This window comes from Podarcis vaucheri (assembly GCF_965113315.1).
Source record: "Podarcis vaucheri genome assembly, chromosome: 12".
NCBI classification, from domain to species: domain Eukaryota; kingdom Metazoa; phylum Chordata; class Lepidosauria; order Squamata; family Lacertidae; genus Podarcis; species Podarcis vaucheri.
Window position 1 is genome coordinate 57,747,777 of NC_138750.1, and position 27,995 is coordinate 57,775,771.

The 27,995-nt window shown below is 47.2% G+C and overlaps 1 protein-coding gene across 1 annotated transcript in view; it reads left to right on the forward strand.

Moving 5' to 3' along the window:
- Nucleotides 1-27,995, forward strand: part of LOC309514970 (vasoactive intestinal polypeptide receptor-like) — a 113,446-nt gene that overhangs the window by 50,418 nt on the left and 35,033 nt on the right. Inside the window, exons 3-5 of the mRNA XM_082192517.1 lie at nucleotides 12,182-12,289; nucleotides 25,923-26,026; nucleotides 27,598-27,695. Of these exons, the coding sequence (XP_082048643.1) occupies nucleotides 12,182-12,289; nucleotides 25,923-26,026; nucleotides 27,598-27,695 (310 nt within the window). The remainder of the gene's footprint in view (nucleotides 1-12,181; nucleotides 12,290-25,922; nucleotides 26,027-27,597; nucleotides 27,696-27,995) is intronic.

Genomic DNA, 27,995 nt, shown 5'->3' on the forward strand with positions numbered 1-27,995 from the left:
ACCGGTTGGAGAAGCCTGCTTCATTTCATATTTCATCATTTTGCATTTCCCTCTTGGATCCAACACGGGCTGAAAACCTGACACTTGTCTCTTCAGAAGGCGAAGCAGCCACTTCACGGAAACATTCCTGTGTCGTTATGCAACCTGATGGATGTGCTGGTCCTCAGCCGACGAAAATATTTGACTTTGGAGAAAGAAAAGCTTGCGATTTTGGCTGGGAGATGTTGCCTTGTGCATACACACACCCTTTGCTTGAACAGCGGCAAGCAGTTGAGTTTCTGAGCATCATCTGGACCGCAGGATTGTTCCTGTTCTGCTTGCCAAAAGTTCCCTGGCTATGAGCGGATCCAGCCGCCGCCTCCTTGATCTCGGAAGCAATCGATAGCCGGGTGAGCTGGTCCCAAACAAGAGGGCTATTTATTATGTATTACAAGGAAGAAACCTGTATGTGTTTCAGGTTATTACTGGTGTCCTGTGATGGATTACTGCATGCTCAAATATTGATTGGAAACTTAGATGAGGGTTTGCAAAACTGTTGCCTAGACAGTACTAGACAAAACTGTTGCCTAAACATACTGTTCCCAGTACGTTTCCGAGCACAATTCAATGTGTTGGTGCTGACCTTTAAAGCCCTAAACAGCCTCGGTCCAGTATACCTGAAGGAGCGTCTCCACCTCCATCGTTCTACCCGGACACTGAGGTCCAGCACTGAGGGCCTTCTGGCGGTTCCCTCACTGCAAGAAGCCAAGTTACAGGGAACCAGGCAGAGGGCCTTCTCGGTGGTGGCGCCCGCCCTGTGGAACGCCCTCCCACCAGAAGTCAAAGAGAACAACAACTACCAGACTTTTAGAAGACATCTGAAGGCAGCCCTGTTTAGGGAAGCTTTTAATGTTTGATGTATCACTGTATTTTAATATTCTTTTGGAAGCCGCCCAGAGTGGCTGGGGAAACCCAGCCAGATGGGCGGGGTATAAATATATTATTATTATTATTATTATTATTATTATTATTATTATTATGTGCTATCCCAAAGCCTTCAGGTTGGTAGCAGTGTTTCCCTGTCTTGTTAGTTCTGAATAGCCAAGTTAGTAATGGGAGGCAGCGGTGGTGTAGTGGGTAGAGCGTCAGACAAGGACCTGGGAGACGCAAGGTTTGAATGCCCACTTGGCCATGAAACTCACTGGGTGACCTTCGGCCAGTCACGGCCTCACAGCCTGACTGACTACGCAGGGTTGTTGTGGGGATTAAAATGGGGGGGGGACTGCACCACCTAGAGCTCCTTGGAGGATATACAGTAAATGTTGCCAGTCAATCAATAACAGAGACCGCTGTCGCTTTGCATGCAGAAAATGACCAGAGGGGCAGAGCAACTTCCCTATGAGGAAAGTCTGGCAATGTTTGGGGTGTTGTGGTTTGGGCAAAAGGAAAGCGGGGCAAAGGAGGCCTCAGTAGACGTCTACAGTGGTACCTCGGGTTACATACACTTCAGGTTACAGACTCCACTAACCCAGAAATAGTACCTCGGGTTAAGAACGTTGCTTCAGGATGAGAACAGAAATCGTGCTCTGGCGGTGCGGCAGCAGCAGGAGGCCCCATTAACTAAAGTGGTGCTTCAGGTTAAGAACAGTTTCAGGTTAAGAACAGACCTCCAGAACGAATTAAGTTCTTAACCCGAGGTACCACTGTGTAAGCATATGGACAAAGAAAGTGGTTCAGGAGACTGGTGACGTCATCAAGTGAAGCTTAACAGGCAAAACAATGGACTCCTTCTACACAGCACTTCTATAAACTACGGGACTCATTGCCACAAGATGTAGAGATGGCCACCAACTTGGGTGGCTTTAAAAGAGGATTGGATAAATTTATGGAGTGTGAGGCTATCAATGGCCACCAGTCAATGCTTTTCGTTTGTGTTTTTGTTAAAGAGAATTAGGTGCTGGGACTTACATTTTTATAGTAAAAAAAATATATTTAATATATTTTTAAAAAATAATATATTTATATTTTAAAAATCCCAGTCACCAGTCTAGCTGCCGCATTCTGGATTAGTTGTAGTTTCCGAGTCACCTTCAAAGGTAGCCCCACATAGAGCGCATTGCAGTAGTCCAAGCAGGAGATAACCAGAGCAGGCACAACTCTGGCAAGACAGTCTGCAGGCAGGTAGGGTCTCAGCCTGCGTATCAGAAGGAGCTGAGAGACAGCTGCCCTGGACACAGAATTGACCTGCGCCTCCATGGACAGCTGTGAGTTCAAAATGACTCCCAGGCTGCGCACCTGGTCCTTCAGGGGCACAGTTACCCCATTCAGGACCAGGGAGACCTCCACACCCGCCCGCCCCCTGTCCCCCAGAAACAATACGGTGGATGCTCAGGTTGTGAACATGATCTGTGCAGGATGCACGTTCACAACCCACAGAGTTTGCAGTGGCGCATCTGTGCACGTGCAGGTTGTGATTTGGTCCTCTGCGCATGCGCAAAGTGCGATTTAGTGCTTCTGTGCATGCACGACCCCCAAAACCTGGAAGTAACCCGTTCCGGTACTTCCAGGTTTCGGCAGGTCCGTAACCCGAAAAAACGCAACCTGAAGCATCTGTAACCCAAGGTATGACTATACAGTGGTACCTCGGGTTACCCGCGCTTCAGGTTACATACGCTTCAGGTTACAGACTCCCAGAAATAGTACCTCAGGTTAAGAACTTTGCTTAAGGATGAGAACAGAAATCGTGCTCCGGCGGCACAGTGGCAGCAGGAGGCCCCATTAGCTAAAGTGGTGCTTTAGGTAAAGAACAGTTTCAGGTTAAGAATGGACCTCCGGAACGAATTAAGTACTTAACCCGAGGTACCACTGTACTTGTCAGGATTCAACTTCAATCCGTTATCCACCATCCATCCTTAAAAGCATTAGAAGAGTCCTGCTGGATCAGGCCAGTGCTCCATCTTGTCCAGCCATCCTATTCTCGCAGTGGCCAACCGGGAGAGATCAGTTGAGTTGGCAGGTGTGCATTGACAGCCCCTCAGTGCATGGGCTGTTCCCTTCTGCCAGCACATATTATAAGAGGGGTTTGTGGTAGCTAGTCCTCTGCCCAGAGACCATCAAGACCAGGCAAGCACAGATCACTTTGCTTTGGCGCACTCTGCCCAGCCTGTTGTTTGCACAGGAACTTGGGCGAGTGCGAAACAGGTTCGGCCACAGCAATGTGCACAAGCAGAGTTATTCTAAGAATATAGCGCCAACCCCACTCCCACTAGCAAATAGGAACAAGTCAGGCATTTTAAAATAAGCATGACTGACAACACTGAAAGAAAAGGGTTTCAAAACCAAACAAGAGCTCTCGAGCTTGCATTTAAAGAAATGTCATTATAGGATGAATATGTGAGCAGGATTTGAACTATGAGCAACAGAAGAAGAACTTAAAGGTAGTGTTGCTAAGATATGAAGTAGAAGGCAGAGTGCTGCAGAGGGAGGAAAATCAAAACATCATGGAAAAGGGGATGGGAAGTTGCCAAAAATAACAAGGGGGGAAATGCTTTACTGTGTATTGAAGTGTATGTGTTAAATTTTTGGAAAACTTAATAAAAATTTGAGTTAAAAAGTGCTCTTGCGCCTTATCTTGCATGCATCCAGGCGCACAATGCAATTCAATGTCAGAAGGCAAACCACTGGATCTTGAACAGGAGAGTGAGAGAGAGTTTCCTGGCAAAGCTAGCTGGGAACCAAAGGAGCTTTGAATGGTGTGACTGGAAAACAGGGGTATACCTAGGGGTAAGGTAAAAGGTAAAGGGACCCCTGACCATTAGGTCCAGTCATGGCCGACTCTGGGGTTGCGGCGCTCATCTCACTTTACTGGCCGAGGGAGCCGGCATCCAGCTTCCGGGTCATGTGGCCAGCATGACTAAGCCGCTTCTGGTGAACTGGAGCAGCACATGGAAACGCCGTTTACCTTCCTGCCAGAGTGGTACCTATTTATCTACTTGCACTTTGACGTGCTTTCAAACTCTGAACTTAAAAATAGAAGGCGTAATGCTGGTGGTCAACAAAAGATTCTTAAAGACTCTCTCAAGGCAAATGAAAAAAATGTAGTATAAACACCAATGTCAGGGGACTGCCATCAGAACAGGGGGGGGGAGGCAGGGGGGCCGTTGGGATACAGAGAGCCTCCAAAACTCCTGAGGAGCAGTTCCTCTTCCAGTGGTGGGAAAAGCCACACCTCCAGTGGAGAAGAGAGGGAAGAGGCCAGCCAAGCGAGGAAAGGGCTCAAGGATGCTGCTGAGAGCCCCAGCGCCTCACCTCGCCAGGCGTGCCAGGAGGGACATAATCCACTTCTGTCACCCACCTTGCGCAGAGGGGTGAGACGCAAGGAGGGGAGGCGGAGGCTTGGGGTGCCAAAGTTCTTATGTTGGGGGAGAAGCCGGAAGAGGCCACTCCCGGATTCTGCAAGTGACTGAGATGGACATGAACTTGGTAGATCTGCACTGTAAATAGTTTGCACAATAAAACCTGTAAAAGACAAGTCGGAGTCCTGCCTGGTTACTCATGAGCAACCACCACCAGCATCTGACAACTGACAACTGGGAAACACTGCTCCATTTGGAGAACCTTTCCCAAAGGTGTCATGGGCTTTGAAGACACTCGAACTCAGGACGCAAGGGAGAAAGGTGCTCAGAGGAAGGCATGCTTGGCAAATCCACACCATTATGAAGCTGACTCCCCCAGGAGGCAATGATGGTCACTGACCTGGATGGCTTTAAAGAGGATTGGAGAAATCCAAGGAGGAGCAGACTATCAATGGCTACTAGCCAGGAGGGGCTACCTCCACAGTTGAAGCAGTCAAGCTCCTAAATACCAGTTGCTGTAAACCAACAGGAAGGAAGGCTGCATTTGTGCTCAGGTCCTGCTTGCAGATTTCTCCCAGGCATCTGGTTGGATGCTGTGAAAACAGAACGTTGGTCTAGGTGGGCCATTGGCCTGGTCTAGCAAGCTCTTCCAATGTTCTCAATGTTCAGTCCCTGGTATCTCCGGATTGGACTGGGAACGTTCCCTGCCTGAAATCCTGGAGGGGCACCATTGGTCAACCCTCAGCAAGTTGGACCAATGGTTTAACCCTGTATAAAAGGTAAAAGGACCCCTGACCATTGGGTCCAGTTGCAGACGACTCTGGGGTTGCGGCGCTCATCTCGCTTTATTGGCGGAGGGAGCTAGCGTACAGCTTCCGGGTCATGTGGCCAGCATGACTAAGCCGCTTCTGGCAAAACCAGAGCAGCGCACAGAAACGCCGTTTACCTTCCCGCCGGAGCGGTACCTATTTATCTACTTGCACTTTGATGCGCTTTCGAACTGCTAGGTTGGCAGGAGCAGGGACCAAGCAACAGGAGCTCACCCCGTTGCGGGGATTCGAACCGCCGACCTTCTGATTGGCAAGTCCTAGGCTCTGTGGTTTAACACACAGCGCCACCCGTGTCCCTTTAACCCTGTATGAGGCATTCCTAAGTGTCCCACAATGCAACACCCAAGTGAGAGAGGATTGTTCTCTATCATCAAGGGGCAATTTTCTAACAACACTGATTTTAAAAGAGGGCTACTTCCATTAAAAGAGATCTTCAGAACCCTTTATTTTTGCACTCCATCCCTGTCGAGGGATTAAGATGCTGATAAAATCTAGACTAAAGGCTGAGCGTTCACAGCAAGAGGCTGACTATATTGCATTCGTGGGCAGACTTCACAAGTTTTCTAGTTAATAGCAGGCATTTGAAAACAGGGGTTACTAGTCTTTTCAGCAGAGTTTATACATCCAGCTATTATTCCTTTAGGGACGCGGGTGGCTCTGTGGGTTAAACCACAGAGCCTAGGGCTTGCCTATCAGAGGGTCGGCGGTTCAAATCCCCGCAATGGGCTGAGTTCCCGTTGCTCTGTCCCAGCTCCTGCCAACCTAGCAGTTTGAAAGCACGTCAAAGTGCAAGTAGATAAATAGGTACTGCTCCGGTGGGAAAGTAAACGGCATTTCCATGCGTTGCTCTGGTTTGCCAGAAGCGGCTTAGTCATACTGGCCACATGACCCGGAAGCTGTACGCTGGCTCCCTCGGCCAATAAAACGAGATGAGCGCCACAACCCCAGAGTCATCTGTAACTGGACCTAACAGTCAGGGGTCCCTTTACCTTTACCTGTTATTCCATTGCGGAGAGAAAAACCTTAAGTAGCTGAGAGAGTTTTGCTTAGTAGTTGCTACAGTGCCCTTATATGAGAGTTGGTGGAACTGAAAATATGATGGTTTCCAGATTTCCTCCTGTACTAAATTAGAATTGCACTTCTGGGCATCAGTTTGGCTTTCGATCCTGATGGGTGTCCTTGAAGGGACACTTCTGTGCATGGAAAATCATGCGAAAGGAGCACCCTTGAAGATAGGGCGCTGGTTGTCATCCATGTGTCCTGCAAAGGATTATGGCAGCGTCACCAACCATACTGATGGATGAGTGAGTGCTGTGGACACCCCTTCCTTCTTTGACATTTGTCTCCCAAAATTTCTCTTCATGGCCACTTTTGATCTCCAGGGGCTGTTCCAAGTCACTGGGTTTTTCTTTCCTCACTTCCATCTCCCTGAATGGGGGCTGGATGGAGGAAGCTCTAACATGCGGAGACTTGCAGCTTTCCAGTTGCACTGTAAGCTCCTCATTTATTTTTTTCTGTTGGCAGATGAAACACAGGGAGAAATTAAGACGCCTCTGCGCTTATCAGATGAACCAAGTTAAAATACTCCCACAGTGGGGAAAGTGGGTCTCTTCCTCTCCCAACCCCCATACTCCTTTGAAAATGACTCACATCGTCAACTCCGTGTTTACTTTTCTCGCCCGAGGAGCAAAGATAACCCTCAAGTATTCGTGCTGCTTCAACTCTTGCATATGTATAAGTTGTGCTTCAGATCCAAGGACTCTGGAGTTCCTTAGTGCAATTGGGTGTGATTTTCATTCTGCAGTGCAGCTCAATGAAAAGACAGAAAATGGAGTGTGGCCTTCCAAGTGTCAATACCTGTCAGGGAACTGACATCGGAGCTAGAGGCGGAGGGAAGGCTCTCAAATGATGCTGGAGAAGGGCCCAGCAGGGAGAGAGGCAGCTCCGCAGATGGGGAAGCAAATCAGCGCAACACCAGGGATATAGAGGAGCTGATGGGGGAATCGGTGAGAGGGCTCCAGGACTCTTCACCGGACACCAGCGGGGAGAGCACGGGTCCTCCGCTACCCACACCCACCCTGCGCAGAAGACTTCCGCGCAGAGAGAGTAGGAGGAGACTGGGTGTCAAACAACTTTTATGTTGGAAAATATTTAAGAAACGCCCACTGACGGATTCTGCTAGCGACTGAGGCAGCCACAAAGTGAAGGGCTGTCCAGACAGAAAGGTTTAACAAGGCAACAAAGCCTGGAGAGGCGGCAACCTACGCACGAGCAACCCCATACACATTACAATACCTTTTGAGGAATTGCTGGGCGGCTTGCCTTTTGGTGGTTTGAACTGGCCATCTTGATGCTGGGTTGAAGAGGAATGCTTTAAAAATTCTGTGGCAGTGGATGCCTCCTAGCTTTTATGGGAGTGGCAGGGAAACTGCAACTCCCATCACCCCAAACTCCTGGCCACGCTAGGAGTTGCAGTTCAGCAATATATAATATATAATATAATTTTTTATTTATACCCCGCCCTCCCCGGCCAGCCGGGCTCAGGGTGGCTAGCCAATTTAAAATACAGGTTAAAATATAATTTGAAATGCAGCCTCATTTTAATAGTAGCCCATAGATCAAAACCATAAGGGGAGGGAAACATAAGGGTCAGACTGAGTCCAAACCAAAGGCCAGGCAGAACAGCTCTGTCTTGCAGGCCCTGCGGAAAGATATCAAGTCCCGCAGGGCCCTGGTCTCTTGTGGCAGAGCGTTCCACCAAGTCGGGGTCAGTACTGAAAAGGCCCTGGCCCTAGTTGAGACCAATCTAACCACCTTGTGACTTGGGAGCTCCAAGGTGTTGTCATTTGTGGACCTTAAGGTCCTCTGCGGGGCATACCAGGAGAGGCGGTCCCATAAGTACGTGGCTCCTAGGCCGCGGCTGGACGGCTACAGATACCCTATGTTAGAAGGCGGAATTTAGAGGGGCAACACATTCCCCAAGCTATTGTGGGGTATATCATTCCAAACTCTCCAGAAGAGACCCAAAGTCACCAGGAGACTCTTTCCTATCATTGACTCTTATTGGCAAAACATCAACTGGTTACCCTAAGTTACTATTCAGCATTCAGCCTAACCAAGGAATAGACTCTCATCAGCTCAGCACCATGAAGGCAAACATAACCCACACAGCTTGCCCATTCCATGCCCTCCCAGCTGGTCCCTCTAGTCTCTATAGTCGTCAGCATGGTGCCCATGGGTGTGACAGTTGTCCTTGAGTTCTTCTGGCACATGCCAGAGGCCCTCCACTTGTTACCCTCTTTGGTTGTGAGGTGGTACGGATGGGTGCCTTTTTCCTCCCTTGAAAAGTTGTTGTTTAGTCATTTAGTCATGTCCGACTCTTCGTGACCCCATGGACCAGAGCATGACAGGCACTCCTGTCTTCCACTGCCTCCCGCAGTTTGGTCAGACTCATGCTGGTAGCTTCGAGAACACTGTCCAACCATCTCATCCTCTGTCGTCCCCTTCTCCTTGTGCCCTCCATCTTTCCCAGCATCAGGGTCTTTTCCAGGGAGTCTTCTCTTCTCATGAGGTGGCCAAAGTATTGGAGCCTCAGCTTCAGGATCTGTCCTTCCAGTGAGCACTCAGGGCTGATTTCCTTCAGAATGGATAGGTTGGATCTTCTTGCAGTCCATGGGACTCTCAAGAGTCTCCTCCAGCACCAGAATTCAAAAGCATCAATTCTTTGGCGATCAGCCTTCTTTATGGTCCAGCTCTCACTTCCATACATCACTACTGGGAAAACCATAGCTTGAACTATACGGACCTTTGTCGGAAAGGGGATGTCTCTGCTTTTTAAGATGCTGTCTAGGTTTGTCATTGCTTTTCTCCCAAGAAGCAGGTGTCTTTTAATTTTGTGGCTGCTGTCACCATCTGCAGTGATCATGGAGCCCAAGAAGGTAAAATCTCTCACTGCCTCTACTTCTTCCCCTTCTGTTTGCCAGGAGGTGATGGGACCAGTGGTCATGATCTTCATTTTTTTGATGTTGAGCTTCCAACCATATTTTGCGCTCTCCTCTTTCACCCTCATTAAAAGGTTCTGTAATTCCTCCTCACTTTCTGCCATCAAGGTTGTGTCATCTGCATATCTGAGATTGTTGATATTTCTTCTGGCAATCTTAATTCCAGTTTGGGATTCATCCAGCCCAGCCTTTCACATGATGAATTCCCCTTGAAAAGTACATAGTGCCAAAGGAGGAAGTTAGGGGAGTGGCCCTCTTTCCCACTTCCTCTTTCAGCTCTATGTGGTTTTCTAGGTTCCAATCTAGTTCCATCTGGTACACTAGCTGAGACCCTACCTGCCCACGGACTGTCTCACCAGAGTGGTGCATGCTCTAGTGTTTCCCAACCTTGGGCCTCCAGCTGTTTTCGAACTACAATTCCCATCATCCCTGACCACTGGTCTTGCTAGCTGAGGATTATGGGAGTTGTAGTCCAAAAACAGCTGGAGGCCCAAGGTTGGGAAATGCTGCGATCTCCCGCTTGGACTACTGCAATGTGCTCCACCTTTGAAGGTGACCCAGCAACTGCAACTAATCCAGAATGTGGCAGCTAGACAGGTGACTGGGAGTGGCCACCGAGACCACATAACACCAGTCCTGAAAGACCTACATTGGCTCCCAGTACGTTTCCGAGCACAATTCAAAGTGTTGGTGCTGACCTTTAAAGCCTTAAATGGCCTAGGCCCAGTATACATGAAGGAGTGTCTCCACACCCATCATTCTGCCTGAACACTGAGGTCCAGTGAAGGCAGCCCTGTTTAGGGAAGTTTTTAATGTTTGATGTTCTATTGTGTTTTTAATATTCTGTTAGGTGCTGCCCAGAGTGGCTGGGGAAACCCAGCCAGATGGATGGGGTATAAATATGATGATGATGATTGTGGTGATGATCATTTCTGCTGGATCCATTGGAAAAATGAAGTGTTTTGTCTTCCTTTCTGTTTCAGCGTGGGTAATGGTGATCCAGGGAGGGGGATAAAAAGGGTGTGTGGAGCCAGTGTGTGGAGCCAGTGTGGTGTAGTGGTTAAGAGCGGTGGACTCGTAATCTGGTGAACAGGGTTCGATTCCCTGCTCTTCCACATGCAGCTGCTGGGTGACCTTGGGCCAGTCACACTTCTCTGAAGTCTCTCAGCCTCACTCACCTCACAGAGTGTTTGTTGTGGGGGAGAAAGGGAAAGGAGAATGTTAGCCGCTTTGAGACTCCTTAGGGTAGCGATAAAGCGGGATATCAAATCCAAACTCTTCTTCTTCTTCTTCTTCTTCTTCTTCTTCTTCTTCTTCTTCTTCTTCTTCTTCTTCTTCCTCCTCCTCCTCCTCCTCCTCCTCCTCCTCTTCTTCAACACTCACTCAAAAATCCAAATGTTCCCAAAGGCTTGCAGTTGCTAAGTATCATCATATCAGTTAAATTAGCAGCATACCCTGCTGCACAAATGAAGTTTTAACTCTCAATCAGAATCGGTTTTGCTCTGCTTTGTCTTTTGCCTTTCGGTATCCTGACTCACTCCATCCCTTGGGGTTTTAACAAAAATGCCCAGCTGGACTTGCCCAACCCTAAAGCAGCTTTGCCTGATGAAAATACGACATATCCCTTTTCACATAGCATCAATACACTTTCTAATGTCACCTCTAGAGAGCAAAACAAGAGGAGATAAAAAATGAATAAAAAACCAAACAAAATTTATTTAGGGCACATTGGATCCCTCTGACAGAGGAATGCCAAAATGCTAGTGCCACAGAGTAGCTCACATTTCTTTAGCTCAGATGTTGTGTGGGATTGTTGTACAGTAATACCATTCCACCAAGGCATCGTGGTTTTTTCCATAGAGCAGAGTGAAAATAGCTTCCTGGAATTGTCTGCATTCATGGCCGATGAAATGTTGAGGGCAAGGAACATTTGCATTGCTATCTCACCTTTTTCTCCAATGAGCTCAAGGTGGTGGTATACATTGCAGCCAGTGTGGTGTAGTGGTAAGAGTGTCGGACTAGGACCTGGGACACCAGGGTTCGAATCCCCACTCTGCCATGAAGTTCTCCTGGTGATCTTGGACTGGTCACTCACTCTCTGCCTAATCTACCTCACAGGGTAGTTGTGAGGATAAAATGTGGAAGGTTGGAACTATTTACACCACCTTGAGCTCCCTGGAGGCAAGGCGGGATATAAATAAAAGAAATGAAATGAAATGAAATCATGAAATGAAATAGGTTCTTCACATTTAAACCCTGCAGCAAGCTTGCGAGGCAGGGTAGGTTCTTATTGCTTGTAGGGAGGAGGAATTCCCCATCAGTTGGCAAACTCCACAATGCATTGTTCTAGCCTCATGCATCAGATCTAGGGCTGCATCTTGCAGAGCAGAAAAACTTTTTGGAAAATGGGAGGGGACTGATTTTCACACCCGCTGCTCCTTCCATGTGCTGCTTCAGCTGTGCAAATCACACCCCACCATTTCACCATGTGGAACAGGCAACTGAAGACTCTACATCAGGCATAGGCAACCTTGGCCCTCCAGATGTTTCGAGACTACAATTCCCATCATCCCTGACCACTGGTCCTGCTAGCTAGGGATGATGGCAGTCGTAGTCCCCAAACACCTGGAGGGCCGAGGTTGTCCATGCCTGCTCTAGATCATGGGTAGGCAAACTAAGGCCCAAGGCTGGATCCGACCCAATCGCCTTCTAAATCTGGCCCGTTGACATTCTGGGAATCAGGGTGTTTTTACATGAGTAGAATGTGTCCTTTTATTTAAAATGCATCTCTGGGTTATTTGTGGGGCATAGGAATTCGTTCATTATTTCTTTCCCTTCAAAATATTGTCCGGCCCCCCACAAGGTCTGAGGGACAGTGGACCGGCCCCCTGCTGAAAAGGTTTGCTGACCCCTAGATGTATGTGGCCCGCCATACAGTGCTGCCCCACATGAAATGTGCAAAGCTTCTCTCGGTTTTGCTGTTTCCATTGAAGTTTCCATTTCTCTTTCTTCTTAGGCTGCGGGAGTATGTGGGATAACCTTACTTGCTGGCCTGCAGGAAGTCTGGGCGAAGTCAAAGTCCTGCCCTGCCCTGCCTATTTTACCTTCTTTTCAAGAACTGCAGGTAAGTGGCTCTCCCAATGCAGAGTGTACGGGAAGATGGTTTTGTCTGTGGGTTTATTTTTATATATATATAATATTTTATTGGGTTTTATCAATAGAAAAATTTAGAAAGATACAAAAATGAAAAAAATACAAAATTACAAAATACAAAAATACAGACATTAAACACAAAAAAGAAAAAGAAAAAACACATATAAAAGAAAACAAAAATTCCTTCTTTCTTGATTTCTCCTCTTTAGTTAACTTATTTTCCTGACTTTCTCACGTCTCCCATTTTTGTATCCCTTTTAAGAATTGGTTCAGCAAATTCATGTCCTATTAGTTTATCTATTGTTAATCCAATCTTACATTTTACCTTGTTGCTAGAACCCCTGCAGTTCATTTCAATGTCATCAACATTCAAAAATTTTACAATATTTCTGCAAATAAGTTTTGAATTTCCTCCAATCTTCTTCCACCAACTCTTCTCCCTGGTCTCGGATTCTGCCAGTCATTTCCGCCATCTCCATATAGTCTATTAGTTGCATCTGCCATTCTTCCAAGGTGGGTAGGTCTTGTGTCTTCCAATGCTATTGTCTGTGGGTTTATATCTGTGAGTCTTTCTGACCGAAGGCGAACAACTTTGATAAACCACTTTATAAACGGGCACCAAGTCTGATGGCAGACATCTTGTCATCCCAAGGCGCCCACACAGTTTCTTTTTCCCCATTATGGGGAAAGCAGGTAGAGAAAGGTTTTACTCCTTCTCACCTAGCACCAGAATAATAATAAATTACTATTATTATAAACTATTATTATAAAAGGAAATGATTCTGCACACAGTGCATTGTTAAACTATGGAACTGCCTCCCACAGGACAGCCATAGGCACGGAGAGGTTGATGTTCGCAGCCTTCATGTCGTGTTGGCAGGCATTTGTGCAATGCAGAGTTGGCCTGCCAATGGGCCTGGTGCCTGAAGTCAGCTCCCCATAGAGAACATCCTTGGGAATTACACCTAAAGTCTTCAAAGGAGGGGGGTGCAAAACATTATATCCCAAGAGAGTCTGTCTTTGCCCCTCTCATAGCTTCAGCAAGGTTGATTCCAAAGCAGCAGTCAGTCAGGAGAGCCAGTGTGGTGTAGTGGTTAAGAGCGGTGGACTCGTAATCTGGTGAACCGGGTTCGCGTCTCCGCTCCTCCACATACAGCTGCTGGGTGACCTTGGGCTAGTCACACTTCTCTGAAGTCTCTCAGCCCCACTCACCTCACAGAGTGTTTGTTGTGGGGGAGGGAGGGAAAGGAGAATGTTAGCCGCTTTGAGACTCCTTAGGGTAGTGATAAAGCGGGATATCAAATCCAAACTACTACTACTCTTCTTCTTCTTCTTCTTCTTCTTCTTCTTCTTCTTCTTCTTCTTCTTCTTCATGGCTCTGCACTTAGCTAACAGAGCCAGGCTGGTTTGCATAAACAAAACCAAGGAATTTCCTGTCTGACCCAGTTCTGCAGCTTGTATTTTCCCTTCATATCCCAAACATTAGCTAAATACTACCGTTTATTGCTTTCTACCACTCACGAACAGACTCTGCTACCTTAGATCTATGACAATAAGTTCAGCGACAGTGGCGTGCGGTGAATTATTTTGTAGGGGAACCGTTAGGGCAGAGCTGCCAGCTTGCAAGGTCAACTGCAGGGGGTGGGGCTGACATTGCGCACATGACATTGCGACGTCCCAAAGTTGCGCGCGTGAGTTGCAAGCTGGGCACAAGCTGGATGGTGGAGCCCTGAGGCCTCCTGCCCAAATCCGAACAAGCTTTGGGAAGATGGCAGAAGGGCTCTTGGACCCTTTAGGAGACTACCCTAGTCCCCCTAGTTTACGAACCACACACCACTGTTCAGCGAGTTCCATAGTTAACTAGGCACTGTGTGAAGAGTACCTAGTTAAACTATGCCCTTTGCCTTCCTCAATCTCCCAACACTCAAGTTTCATTGAGTGGCCCCAACCTCCAGCATTATGTTTGAACCTGCCATCTTAAATGCGCCAGGTACAGTGGTACCTCAGTTCTCGAATGTAACCCGTTCCGGAAGACCGTTTGAGTTCCGAAACGTTCGAAAACCGAGGCGCAAAGGGCTGTCTACAAATTCAGTTGAGAAAATTGAAAAACAAGTAGCAGAAGCCATTCGACTTCCAAGGCACGTTCGAAAACAGAAGCATTGACTCGGGTTTTCAGCATTCGGGTTCCAAAACATTCATCAACAGAGACGTTCAAGAACCAAGGCACCACTGTATTTAGTACTTACTGATTCCAGTGGGACTTGCTTCTAATTAGATGCCCATTGATTGGCTTGTGCCAGTCAAGATATTCCTCAGGAGACCTTTGCCATTGTCTTTTCCTTTTATTTTTATTTTCTTGACACCATGCCAGGAGTTATTTTGAGCACATCTCTCCCAGTCGTGCCTCCATCATGTCAGGAACCCTGTAAATGAAACGGTGATTTTTTAAAAAAAATATTTTTGTTCTGAGGTTCCCTGACTTAAGAGCTTTTTTGGCAAGTGCAGCTAATTTGATAGGCAGGATCGGATCTGTCAAAATGCCTTCACTGGAGATGGGCTGAGCTCCAGAAAGCTCATCCCCTGTCACCTCCACTCAAACTTTTGCCAGGGCTGGTTGTAAAGAGCCCGTCCGATTCTAAATCTCAGATTTCATGACAGCCCCTTGTTCTGTGGCAGTCACTGAATGCAGCGAGGCAAGGGCAGAAGAAATAGATCTGTTGATTGCGAAACACTCGCCCTGAACAGCTGATTCACTAAACGGTTCAACTTTCCCCAAGAGTTTACTCACTGCAGTTATCACATCTGTCTCCTGCAGACTTTTGAAATGTCATCATAAAACAGTGGCATTTTTTAACTCTACCTCTGATGATATTTGGTAGGGTTGGCAGTGATCAGATCATAGTACCAGTATCATCATCATTTATTACTTATACCCCGCCCATCTGGCCGGGTCTCCCCAGCCACTCTGGGCGGCTTCCAACAGGATATTAAAAACACAATAAAGCTGGCTTCCTCAACCTCGGCCCTCCAGATGTTTTTGGCCTACAACTCCTATGATCCCTAGCTAGCAGGACCAGTGGTCAGGGATGATGGGAATTGTAGTCTCGAAACATCTGGAGGGCCGAGGTTGAGGAAGCCTACAATAAAACATTAAAAGCATCCCTAAACAGGGCTGCCTTCAGATGTCTTCTAAAAGTCTGGTAGTTGTTTATTCCCTTGACATCTAATGGGAGGGAGTTCCACAGGGCGGGTGCCACTACTGAGAAGGCCCTCTGCCTGGTTCCCTGTAACATCACTTCTTGCAGGGAGGGAACCACCAGAAGGCCTTCGGAGCTGGACCTCAGTGTCTGGGCTGAACAATGGGGGTGGTGACACTCCTTCAGGTATACTCTAGAATTGTAGAGTTGGAAGGGACCCTGACGATCATTGCAGGAATATGCATCTGTCCCAAAAGGGGGTTCAAACCTGCAATCTTGGCGTTATCAGCACCATGCTCTAACCCAGGCATCCTCAACCTCGGCCCTCCAGATGTTTTGAGACTACAATTCCCAGCATCCCTGACCACTGGTCCTGTTGCTAGGGATCATGGGAGTTGTAGGCCAAAAATATCTGGAGGGCCAAGGTTGAAGAAGCCTGCTCTAACCAGCTGAGCTATTGCTGGCCCCTGTGTTGCCAGTTGGTTGTTGCTGTCAGGGCAAGCCTTGGAGTGTGGGCAGCTATCTCCAAATCTAGTTGTTAAAAGGGTGTTTTTCAGACCCAGGTCTCTGGCTCTGTACTGCTGGATCTGGAGTCACTGAAGTGCTGCACGAATGAGATGCTTCTTGATTGACCACACAAGGACAAGTCCTGGAATGGATAGCAGGCCTGGCCAATCCAGAGGCTTCAAACGTCCTGTCAATCGCACAGACAGACACTGCACAACCCTGTTCCATTTTGTGCCCAAAGAGGGAACCGGTGCAAAGACGTTTAGCTAGGATGCAAGCTTAATGTTCTAGGCCAAACTGTGCATGGCATTAAATGGCAACTCTCCCAAAGCCTTGCTTGAAGGAGTTTGGTCCCCTCTAATAGCCTGACTAGGGACACGGGTGGCACTGTGGTTTAAACCACAGAGCCTAGGACTTGCCGATCAAAAGGTCGGCGGTTCGAATCCCCATGATGGGGTGAGCTCCTGTTGCTCGGTCCCTGCTCCTGCCAACCTAGCAGTTCAAAAGCACGTCAAAGTGCAAGTAGATAAATAGGTACCGCTCCGGCAGAAAGGTAAAGGGTGTTTCCATGCACTGCTCTGGTTCGCCAGAAGCGGCTTAGTCATGCTGGCCACATGACCCGGAAGCTGTATGCCGGCTCCCTTGGCCAATAAAGCGAGATGAGCGCCGCAACCCCAGAGTCGGCCACGACTGGACCTAATGGTCAGGGGTCCCTTTACCTTTGACTGCAAGCATGTGGTTCTCCTTAGCTAGCCAGGATAAATGCAGGGGCCAGGGCAGAATTGAGAAAGATCTAGCTGAATCATGTAACTGCTGAGCTGTTGTCTTCCCCCGCACTGCAGCTGACATCTTGTCCACATCACCAGCTCAGCTTTCCAGGCTTTTCTTTCTTTCTGTTTTCCATTCTCCAAGGCACCAGGATTCCTACCGTTTTTTACTGTTTCTGGCTGCCAAACCCAATTCCAGTAAATCGTTTTGCACTTGCTGTATGCCCTTTTTGCAGACAGGGCAGTCCACTCACTTCAGATAGTGTCATTTCCCCACCCACCCCCAAAAAAACCAACCCACACATTGACTCCAGGCTATGTTTCTACACCCAGAAATTGAATGAGATGCCTTTTCACCCTGGAAACCCTCTCTAAGTAGCGCTAACAGGAACCAGCAAGTTTACTCCCACCGCTTCCTCTTCAGATCAAGTTCTCCTATTGAGCTTCCTCTTATGGCATGGCTTTCCTCTTGTGGCAAGCTAGAGGCTTCCAGTATTATGTCTCAGTATATATATTTCTCTCTCTCTCTGTGTGTGTGTGTGTGTGTGTGTGTGTGTGTGTGTCTGTGTGTAAGGGTCTCACCCCATCACCATATACAGTGGTACCTTGGGTTAAGAACTTAATTTGTTCTGGAGGTCTGTTCTTAACCTGAAACTGTTCTTAACCTGAGGTACCACTTTAGCTAATGGGGCCTCCCGCTGGAAAGGCAGTCCTTTAAGGTCCAAACAGTATTTGACTTTAAAGGTCAAAACCAGCATTTTGAATTGTGTCCAGAAACTACTTGGCGGGCAATGCATTCAGGTCAGTTTCTATGATCCAGGTGATCTGTTCATGCTTTCTTTTCATAGCCAACATGTTACACACCGGCTATAGTTTCCAACAGTCTTCAAAGGTAGCCCCACGTGCAATGCATTGCAGTAGTCTAACTTGGAGGGTCCCATCTCCCCTGATCATTGGCCATTCCAGCTGGGGATGATGGGAGTTGGGAGTCTGTCCAGAGGGCAGCACAAAAACTACCCCTGAGCTCAGTGACAGAGAGGACTACTTGCAGAGGGTCCCTGACATCTCCAGTTAAAATGGGATCAGATAACAGGTGGTGGAAAACATCTGGTGAAGCTCTGGAGAGCCAAAAAGAGCAGATAAGGCTGATCTAGATCAGGGGTGCTCAAACTTTTTTCAAACAGGGCCAGATTTGATTAAGTGATTAAGGATTTTTAGGACTGAAGTTGTTGAGCTTTTTTTAGGATTTTACCCCAGGAGATAAACAGATTAGGTCCCCGAAACAGACTTTGGACATGCCTGATCTTGATCTTGATGGACCAGTGATCTAACCATTTGGCTCAGTATAAGACAGATTCCTGTCTTCATATTACCAAAACACTCTCTAGCATTAATTCTTTTCCATGGAAAAAAATGTGACCTGCCAAGCAGAGACTTTTGGTTTTTATTTTTTTGACCAAATCGGGGTTTTGGTCTTGTTTCTTGGCCAGGAACATTTATTCTGAAACTGATTGCTTTCTCTTTAGCTCCATTTCTGTGTTGGACCACATACAGGAGAGGGGTTTTTTTCCCCCTTCTCTCTCCCGGATTATTTTGTTCTCTTTTCTGCTTTTTGCCCCGGCAGAATCAATCATGCTGCCTTCCAGAAACGAGGCAGCAAACATAAACAGTCCCTTACAATTTTGCCGCCATCTCCTTCATCCGCCGAGCCGTTCCTGGGGAGAAAAAGTGATGCATTTCGGACTCTTGCTTACATTTTTAAGGGGAATTCTGGGTAAACATGGAACTCGGAGTGTCGCCAAGTGAAGCAAGCCAACAATTCCATGGCGAGTAGAGCACTTGGAATATGAAAGTCATTTTCTTTTCTTTTTCTTTTTTTATATATAATTTTTATTAATTTCAACATACCAATTATTATACATTCCACAGGACTTCACATCTTATACAATCTTTTTGGACTTCCATCAGCACCTCTCATGATCCACCATTTTTATCATTTCTTCTGCATTTCTTAAATTCCTAGTGCCCTTAATTATCTTAACTCACAATCCACCTCTTTGACCATTTTTGCAATAATTCAAATAATTTACCTCCCAAAACTTCTTGCAAACCTACAAACGGAATCTGGTCATCACAATTACTTTTCAAATATGAAAGTCATTTTCATCCCATTCGGCTGCGGTGTCAGGCAAAATGAACTGTACTCAGTCGTTCCTTCACAACAGGGTTAATGAAACTCAAGTCTGGTGCTCAGATGTGGCCCTCCAGGCCACTTGTATTTGGCCCTTGGGACTTTCTCCAGGCCACATACTTCCTGAGCCACACTTCCCCCCCCAGGCCACTCCCCTCACCAGCCCAATTTCATGGCTTCCTGGAGTGTTGGAATATCTCCTTGATCTCTGATAATGCTTCTTGAATTTCCAGGTGGAGGCTATGTTGGAAGATTCATGACCGATAAAAGCGTTGGCCACCAGCTTGGATGGCTTTAAAAGAGAATTGGACAAGTTGGTGAAGGAGGCAGCTGTCAGTGGCTCCTAGTCATCAAATTTGCAGATGACACCAAACTGGGAAGGGTAGCTAATGCTGCAGATGACAGAATCAGAATTCGAAACGACCTTAACGGATTGGAAAACTAGGCACAAGCTAACAAAATGAATTTCAGTAGGGACAAATGTAAGGTTCTGCGCTTACGCAGGAAGAGCCAGATGCACAAATATAGGATTGGGGGCACCTGGCTTGCTAGTAGTACATGTCAACAGTGTGGAGAAGCAGCAAAAAAAGCTAACATTATTCTAGGCTTCATCAACAGATGTTTAGTGTCCAGATCAAGGGAAGTTATTTGTTGTTGTAATTTAGTCGTTTAGTCGTGTCCGACTCTTCGTGACCCCCTGGACACTCCTGTCCTCCACTGCCTCCCGCAGTTTGGTCAAACTCATGCTGGTAGCTTCGAGAACACTGTCCAACCATCTAGTCCTCTGTCATCCCCTTCTCCTTGTGCCCTCCATCTTTCCCAACATCAGGGTCTTTTCCAGAGAGTCTACTCTTCTCATGAGGTGGCCAAAGTATTGGAACCTCAGCTTCAGGATCTGTCCTTCCAGTGAGCACTCAGGGCTGATTTCCTTCAGAATGGATCTTCTTGCAGTCCATGAGACTCTCAAGAATCTCCTCCAGCACCAGAATTCAAAAACATCCATTCTTCAGCGATCAGCTTTCTTTATGGTCCAGCTCTCACTTCCATACATCACTACTGGGAAAACCATAGCTTTAACTTATTGGGCCTTTGTTGGCAAGGGGGTGTCTCTGCTTTTTAAGATGCTGTCTAGGTTTGTCAGGGAAGTTTTAGTCCCACTCTATTCTGCCTTAGTCAGACCACACTTGGAATACTGTGTCCAATTCTGGGCACCACAATGTTGACAAGCTGGAATGTGTGCAGAGGAAGGCAACCAAGATGATCAAGGGTCTGGAAACTAAGCCTTGAAGGAGCTGTGTATGTTTAGCCTGGAAAAGAGGAGACTGAGAGGAGATAATAGTAGCCATCTTCAGATATCTTAAGGGCTGTCACATGGAGCATGCTTGTTTTCTCCTGCTCTTGAGGGTAGGACTCGAACCAATGGCTTCAAGTTACAAGAAAGGAGATGCTGACTTAACATTTGGAAAAGCTTTCTGACAGTCAGAGGTGTTCAGCAGTGGAACAGACTCCCACGAGAGGTGGTAGACTCGCCTTTCTTGAAGGTTTTGAAGCAGATGTTTGATGGCCAACTGTTATGGATGCTTTAGCTGAGATTCTTGCATTGCAGGGGGTTGGACTAGATGAGTCGTGGGGTCCCTTCCAACTCTAAGATTCTATGATTTATGTCAGGGAACTGCCATCAGAGGCAAGAGGAGATAAGACGCTCCAATGATGCAGGGGAGGGAACTAGCAAGGAGAGAGAGAGAGCTTCCGCTGGGGAAGGAAATCCAGGGGACACCAGGGAGAAAGGGGAGGCTGAGAGTACTGCGGAGGGGAGGCTCCGAGACTCTTCCAGTGAAATCAGCGGAGAGAGCGCAGGACCTCCGCTTGGCACGCCCACGCTGCACAGAAGGCTTCCGCGCAGAGAATCTAGGAGGAGACTTGGAGTCAAGGAATTTCTATGTTGGAGGAAGTTTAGGAGACGCCCACTGACGGATTCTGCCAGTGACTAAGACAGTCGCGTTGTAAGGGCTGTCAAACCAGGGAAAGGTTTAGCTATACAACCAGCTTGGAGCAGTTTGCAGTTTACGCACAAGCAACCCTAATTCCCATTACAATTTATAACCTGCCTTTCCCCCTGATGGGGCTCCAGGCAGCTTACAAATAAAAATAAGAACCACTAAAAACATGGGGAGAGGGGGGAACCATTATTTCTTAAAAAAATGAAACAAGTGATAGAAGTAAAACTATTGTTGTTGTTTAGTTGTGTCTGACTCTTCGTAACCCCATGTAAAATCTATTAAGCACCAGCTTAATGTGAAGAAAGGCAAACTGATGTCAGTGTACTGGAAGAAGCAAAGATCACCAGTGCCGAAGCAATGATTCTTCAACATCATCTTTGTTGGAGTGGTCATGTTGTTTGGATGCCTGATTATCGTCTTCCAAAGCAACTACAGTGGTTACATACGCTTCAGGTTACAGACTTCACTAACCCAGAAATAGTACCTCGGGTTCAGAACTTTGCTTCAGGGTGAGAACAGAAATCGTGCTCCGGCGGCATGGTGGTAGCGGGAGGCCCCATTAGCTAAAGTGGTGCTTCAGGTTAAGAACAGTTTCAGGTTAAGAACAGACCTCCAGAACGAATTAAGTACTTAACCCGAGGTACCACTGTACTCTATTCCCAACTTAAGAATGGAAAGCAAAATACCAGTTGTGAACAAAAGAGGCTTAAAGATGCTCTAAAGGCGAATCTTTAAAAATGCAGGATATGCACGGGTAATTAGAAAACAATGGTCTGTGAGTGCTCCAGTTGGAGAATAGCCTCTAGCAAAGGCTTCATGGACTTTGAAGAAGCACTAACTCAGGACGAAAGGGAGAAAGGAGCTAAGAGAAAGGCATGTTTGGCAAACCCTCACTGTGATCAGCTCCCGCCTGGAAACCTATGTCCCCACTGTGGAAGGGTGTGTGGATCCAGAATTGGCCTCCACAGTCCCTTAAGGACTCACTGTTAAGACCATATTCATGGAAGATGATCTTACTTGGCTACGAGTGATTGACAGGGAGAGAAGAGAAGCTCCACAACTGGAGACAGTGATGCTGACCACCTTTCCCCTCTTCCTCCCAATAAGCACCAGTGCCCCTGCTGGTGGGAAGCTCTGCCCCACCAGTCGAACCACATCTGCTCTGCGCATGTTCCAAGCATTCCCATGGTTATTCCTTCATGGCATTCCAGAGTTTGGGGTATGGGAAGATTCTGGGGTTCCAACAAAGCCCTAGGTAAGAAAGGCAGACAAATTCCAAAAGGAAGCAGAATCTGTTTCAAATCTCCCATCGATGTGAGTGGAAGGGGCGCAAAACTTTTGTCAATGGGAGGGCACTTCAGTCAAGTGTAAGAAACAGGAGAACAAAAGCATCACGGAGAGGATGAGCTTTAAGAAGAGGCAGAAATTGCATTTAGGCGAGTTGCCTATTGATAGCCAAACCCACGCAGCAGAGCTAATGCGCCAAGCACTTAGAGAAACAAAGCACAGCACGGCTGAGTACTTATTACGGTGCTGTCAAAATGTGGGCAGTTTGTATAACCCAGCGGGAGTTTCTGGGGATTCAACGTTATTAAGAATTAAAAAATACGCCTGGGCTGTGCAGAAAGTTTGGCCGTGTTTGCAAACTTTGGCATTTGGGAGCGTCTTTGGACAGAAAGGCGGGTTGCAAATTTAGCTCATAAAAGGGCAGATAAATAATACAAATGGCTTTGCAGATAATACAGTTATACAAATGACTACCATGGTGCATAAGGGACACGGGTGGCGCTTTGGGTTAAACCACTGAGCCTAGGGCTTGCTGATCAGAAGGTCAGCGGTTCGAATCCATGCAACGGGGTGAGCTTCCGTTGCTTGATCCCTGCTCCTGCCAACCTAGCAGTTCGAAAGCACGTCAAAGTGCAAGTAGATAAATAGGTACCACTCCAGTGGGAAGGTAAACGGTGTTTCCGTGTGCTGCTCTGGTTTGCCAGAAGCGGCTTAGTCATCCTGGTCACATGACCCAGAAGCTGTACGCCAGCTCCCTCGGCCAATAAAGTGAGATGAGCACCGCAACCCCAGAGTCGGTCATGACTGGACCTAATGGTCAGGGGTCCCTTTACCTTTACCTTTACCACAGTGCATGGAGACAGAAAATCAGGTTGTGCATCTGTAACAGTGAGAGGAAGAGAAAAGAAATGCCATAGTGCATTTTCAGCAGCACAGCCAGATGCCTTCGTCTGCCCTAGCTGCAACAAAACATGTCTCTCCTGTATCGCTCTCTGCAGCCAGAGCAGGCGCTGCAACCTTCCGGCAGTTTGACTTCACCTCCAAGGGGCACTCCTCCATTGTCTCTCAAGACAAACGGATGTGAAGCTTTGCAGGGTTGCAGAAAAGGGCAGCCTGCTTCAGAAAGCTGTATACCAGGGATTGTCAGTGTGGCACCCGCAGATATCTCTGTGCCCACCAGTATCTCCTACGCCATTCATGGAAGACAGGAAGTTCTCCCTTGTACATCCACAATGTGTGACCGACTGTTTGCTCCTCCTGATCTGTTCCTCTCTGTCCCAGCTTGGCCTCTCCTACAAGGAACACACACTCTTCAACATTCCCACACTTCACCGGATTGTTCTCTCCCTTCCGTTCTCTAAATCGTATGGTTTTTTTCATTGGCCTATATGGTGCTATACGCCGGCTCCCTCGGCCAATAAACAAGATGAGCGCCGCAACACCAGAGTCATCCACAGCTGGACCTAACGGTCAGGGGTCCCTTTACCTTTACACATGATGAGATGTAAATAAAAGAGAGGAAAAGGGAAACAGCACCCGTGTAGAAGGGAAAGTAAAGGGGGGGATAACCCAAAACTGTATACAGTGGTACCCCGGTTTAAGAACAGTCCTGTTTACGAACAATTCTGTTTACAAACTCTTCAAAACCAGACGTATTGTCCTGGCTTGTGAACTTTAGCTCAGTCTAAGAATGGAATCTGAACGGTAGAAGGGCACCGGCAGTGGGAGGCCTCATTAGGGAAAGCGCTCCTCGGTTTAAGAATGTTTTCGGTGTAAGAACGGACTTCCAGAATGGATTAAGTTCATAAACCGAGGTACCACTGCACTTTACAAAGTTGTCATTGTACTTCAGCAGATCTTAATCTATTACAGTATTTGTAAGAATGGATTCCAAATATCATTGAATTTGTCCACGGCAAGTCTGCGTTTATATGCAAGTTGTTCTTATGTTGCGAGTTTGTATCAGCCTACAAACCAATCGTAGAAGGGAGTCGTGTTTTTATTTTCCCAGTTCATCAGTATCAGTCTTTTTGCTGTGGTGAGGCCACTCGTGTTGTCCGTTTGTAAGGTTCCATGTGCTGGGTATATAATTCAAGAGGATATTTCGCTCTGAAAATGTAAGGTTGTTCGGCACAGTTCTGTTGATAGTTTCAGTTTTTGTTGTTGTTGTTTTGTTGTTTAGTCGTTTAGTCGTGTCCGACTCTTCTTGACCCCACGGACCAGAGCATGCCAGGCCCTCCTGTCTTCCACTGCCTCCCGCAGTTTGGTCAAACTCCTGCTGGTAGCTTCAAGAACACTGTCCAACCATCTCATCCTCTGTTGTCCCCTTCTCCTTGTGCCCTCCATCTTTCCCAACATCAGGGTCTTTTCCAGGGAGTCTTCTCTTCTCATGAGGTGGCCAAAGTATTGGAGCCTCAGCTTCAGGATCTGTCCTTCCAGTGAGCACTCAGGGCTGATTTCCTTCAGGATGGATAGATTTGATCTTCTTGCAGTCCGTGGGACTCTCAAGAGTCTCCTCCAGCACCAGAATTCAAAAGCATCAATTCTTTGGCGATCAGCCTTCTTTATGGTCCAGCTCTCACTTCCATACATCACTACTGGGAAAACCATAGCTTTTACTATACGGACCTTTGTCGGCAAGGTGATGTCTCTGCTTTTTAAGATGCTGTCTAGGTTTGTCATTGCTTTTTAAGACTATACTGAACCTTTATTCTCAGTCATGATGGAACTCACAAGTGGACAATGCTTTCATTTTAGTATATCTTTATTATTTGTAAATTTGTAATTTTTTTGTACGAGTCAATACTTTATTTGGAGCTGTGCTGCATCTTTGTACCTTCATCCTTCCAAGCTGTGGTGCTTTGTGGTTTTACGTTTTTTATTCTTTCTTTTTGTTACATTTGCACTTTTTTGGGTTAACAAATCAATAAAATACTTTTTTAAAAGATGGAGAAATGCCTCTGAGAAGTGGTAACTTGTTGCTTTCCCCCGTCCCTCACAAGACTCTGGCGCTGAGGTAGGCTCTCTCCCCTACTCTCCCCCCCCCCAAGTTGCACACTCAGGCCACATTCACACCTTGCACTTAAAGCACTTTGACACCACTTTAAACCGTCATGGCTTCCCCCAAAGGATTCTGGGAACTGTTGCTTCTTAATGGTGCTAAGAGTTGTTAGAAGCCCCCTGTTCCCCTCAGAAGGCTACAGTTTGCAAAGAGGCTGAACAATCTTTTCCTCAGCACAGGGAACTCTGGTGAGGTAATTTCTAGCTCAGACACGCGGCTCGTAACTACTAGAAGCCGTGCATTTGGTGTTGCAGGTCCAATTTTTGGAACAACCTCCTGAAGGAGGCACCCACTTTCTGAATTTGGGGCACATGGCAGAAACTGTCTCATTCCAGCACAGACAGATAGATAGATGATAGATAGATAGATAGATAGATAGATAGATAGATAGATAGATAGATAGATAGATAACCTGTAGATTGATAGATACTTTTCTGCTTTTATGACTTTTTATTGTTTCAGACACTGTGGGGTTTATTTTAGGTACACCCGTCAAAAAGGCAAGTGATCAAGTAGAGTATGTAATTCCCAGAGATTCTTACCCAACTCTGTAGCCGTCAAGCCTTGCAACCCTCTTGCTTTCTTCCCTTCTAGGTAATGTGAGCAGGAACTGTACCAGCGAAGGCTGGTCTGAAATGTACCCTCCATACATCACGGCGTGTGGGTATGATCCCAACGCCACAAACGTGGTGGAACAGGTCAGTAAACTCAAAGCAAGGTCAGGTTCGGTAGCGTTGTCGAGAGAAGCGGAATATCCGGTTTCTGGAAGCTTTTGGCGCAACGCCGCATTTGACGCTATGAGAGCGACAACGCCGGTGGCTTGCGCTGGGAAATGGGTTCAGTTCCACACCTCCTTCAAATGCATTTGCCTTGTTGGCATGTGTCCTAGAACTGCAACGATGCTTCTTTCTTGCCTTGAAGGAGGAGAGGAGAAAGGAGTGTGTTTGTGTAAAAACCACTGGCTTTTGTGCAGCTGGAACTCAACCCACTGTACAGTGGTACCTCTGGTTGCGAACAGGATCCGTTCCAGAGGCCCGTTCTTAACCTGAAAAGAACGTAACCCACGTCTGCACATGTGTGGGTTGCAATTCGCCGCTTCTGCGCATGACACCATTTTGCGTGTCTGCGCATGTGTGAGCGGCGAAACCCGGAAGTAACCCTTTCCTATACTTCCGGGTCGCCGCGGGACACAACCTGAAAATGCTCAACGTGAAGCAAACGTAACATGAGGTATGACTGTACAAAGAAAACAGTCACATCCTTTGCTCTTCCCACAGATACCTTGGCCTCATCTGCTTTTGCACTTTCTACAAACAGGCCCCAGAATGTTCTCCATGAAGAACTGTGGCCCTCAGGCTGCAATAGGTTATCCACCCCGACTTAAAGACCAGTAGCAAGGAGTTTCTTTAACTGAAACACAAAATACTGAGGGCGATATAGGTTGTACGATCTGTCGAGTGATAGGTAATAGCAGTTGATGTCCTGAAGTGAAGGCTGAGGTACTTGGATTGGGAGAAGGTGAAGTATGCTGGGAGATGGGGGAAGATGGAAGAAGCATTTGAAATTCTAACTGAACATCAAAAACTGCCTCAGACCATTGGTCCATCTACCTCAGTGTTGTCTACACTGACCGCCATCAGCTCTCCTGGGTTTCCTACAGGAATGTTTCCAACCACACCTGGAGATGATGGTGAAGTGACTGCCTCAGGTGGCAGCATCCACAGGAGAGCAGAACCCAACGTTTATTCCTCCCTTGTTCCTAACGTAGCTCTTAGGAACAAGGGAGAGCCATTGTGGTATAGTGGTTAAGAGCGGTAGACTCGTAATCTGGGGAACCGGGTTCGCGTCACCACTCCTCCACATGCAGCTACTGGGTGACCTTGGGCCAGTCACACTTCTTTGAAGTCTCTCAGCCCCACTCACCTCACAGAGTGTATGTTGTGGGGAAGGAAGGGAAAGGAGAATGTTAGCCGTTTTGAGACTCCTTCGGGTAGTGATAAAGTGGGATATCAAATCCAAACTCTTCTTCTTCACTCACCCCTTCTTCCCTGGTGGTTTGCCTCAGGCGCCAAAATGTATTGGGCCAACCCTGGGGCTCAAATCTGGAATGTTCTTCAAGAAAAGCAGGTGTTCTGCCCCTGAGCCACAGCCCTGTGATCGAAAACATTGTAAGCTTCTTTGAGGGCCTGTTGGCAGACAAGCAGGATACAAACTGAATGAACGAATAGGCAAACACGCTGTTATTCGCTTCTCTTTTCTGTGTTGACAGAACACATTCTACGGCACTGTGAAGACTGGGTACACCATTGGGCACAGTTTGTCTCTCGTTGCTCTCACGGCGGCCATGGTGGTTCTGTGTCTCTTCAGGTAAGAGACTGTGGCGATCACACAGGGTCCCCGGATGTTTTGCCATCTATTGATCCCTGTGCCACCACTTTATCTCTCGCTGCCACCACCCAGGCCCTACCTGGTACAATACTGAGTCCAGTCAGGGTTAAATTGGAACATAAACTTTGGTTTATTTATTGCAGTTTAACAAGCGTGTGGTTTCATAAACGGTATCGGACAATTACAATCATGGGGTGCCTATCCAGACCTATAACTTCCGCTACTTGCTCTCACTCACTAAACCGCCTCTCAGATATTCACTTGTCTTCCTAGCTCCTA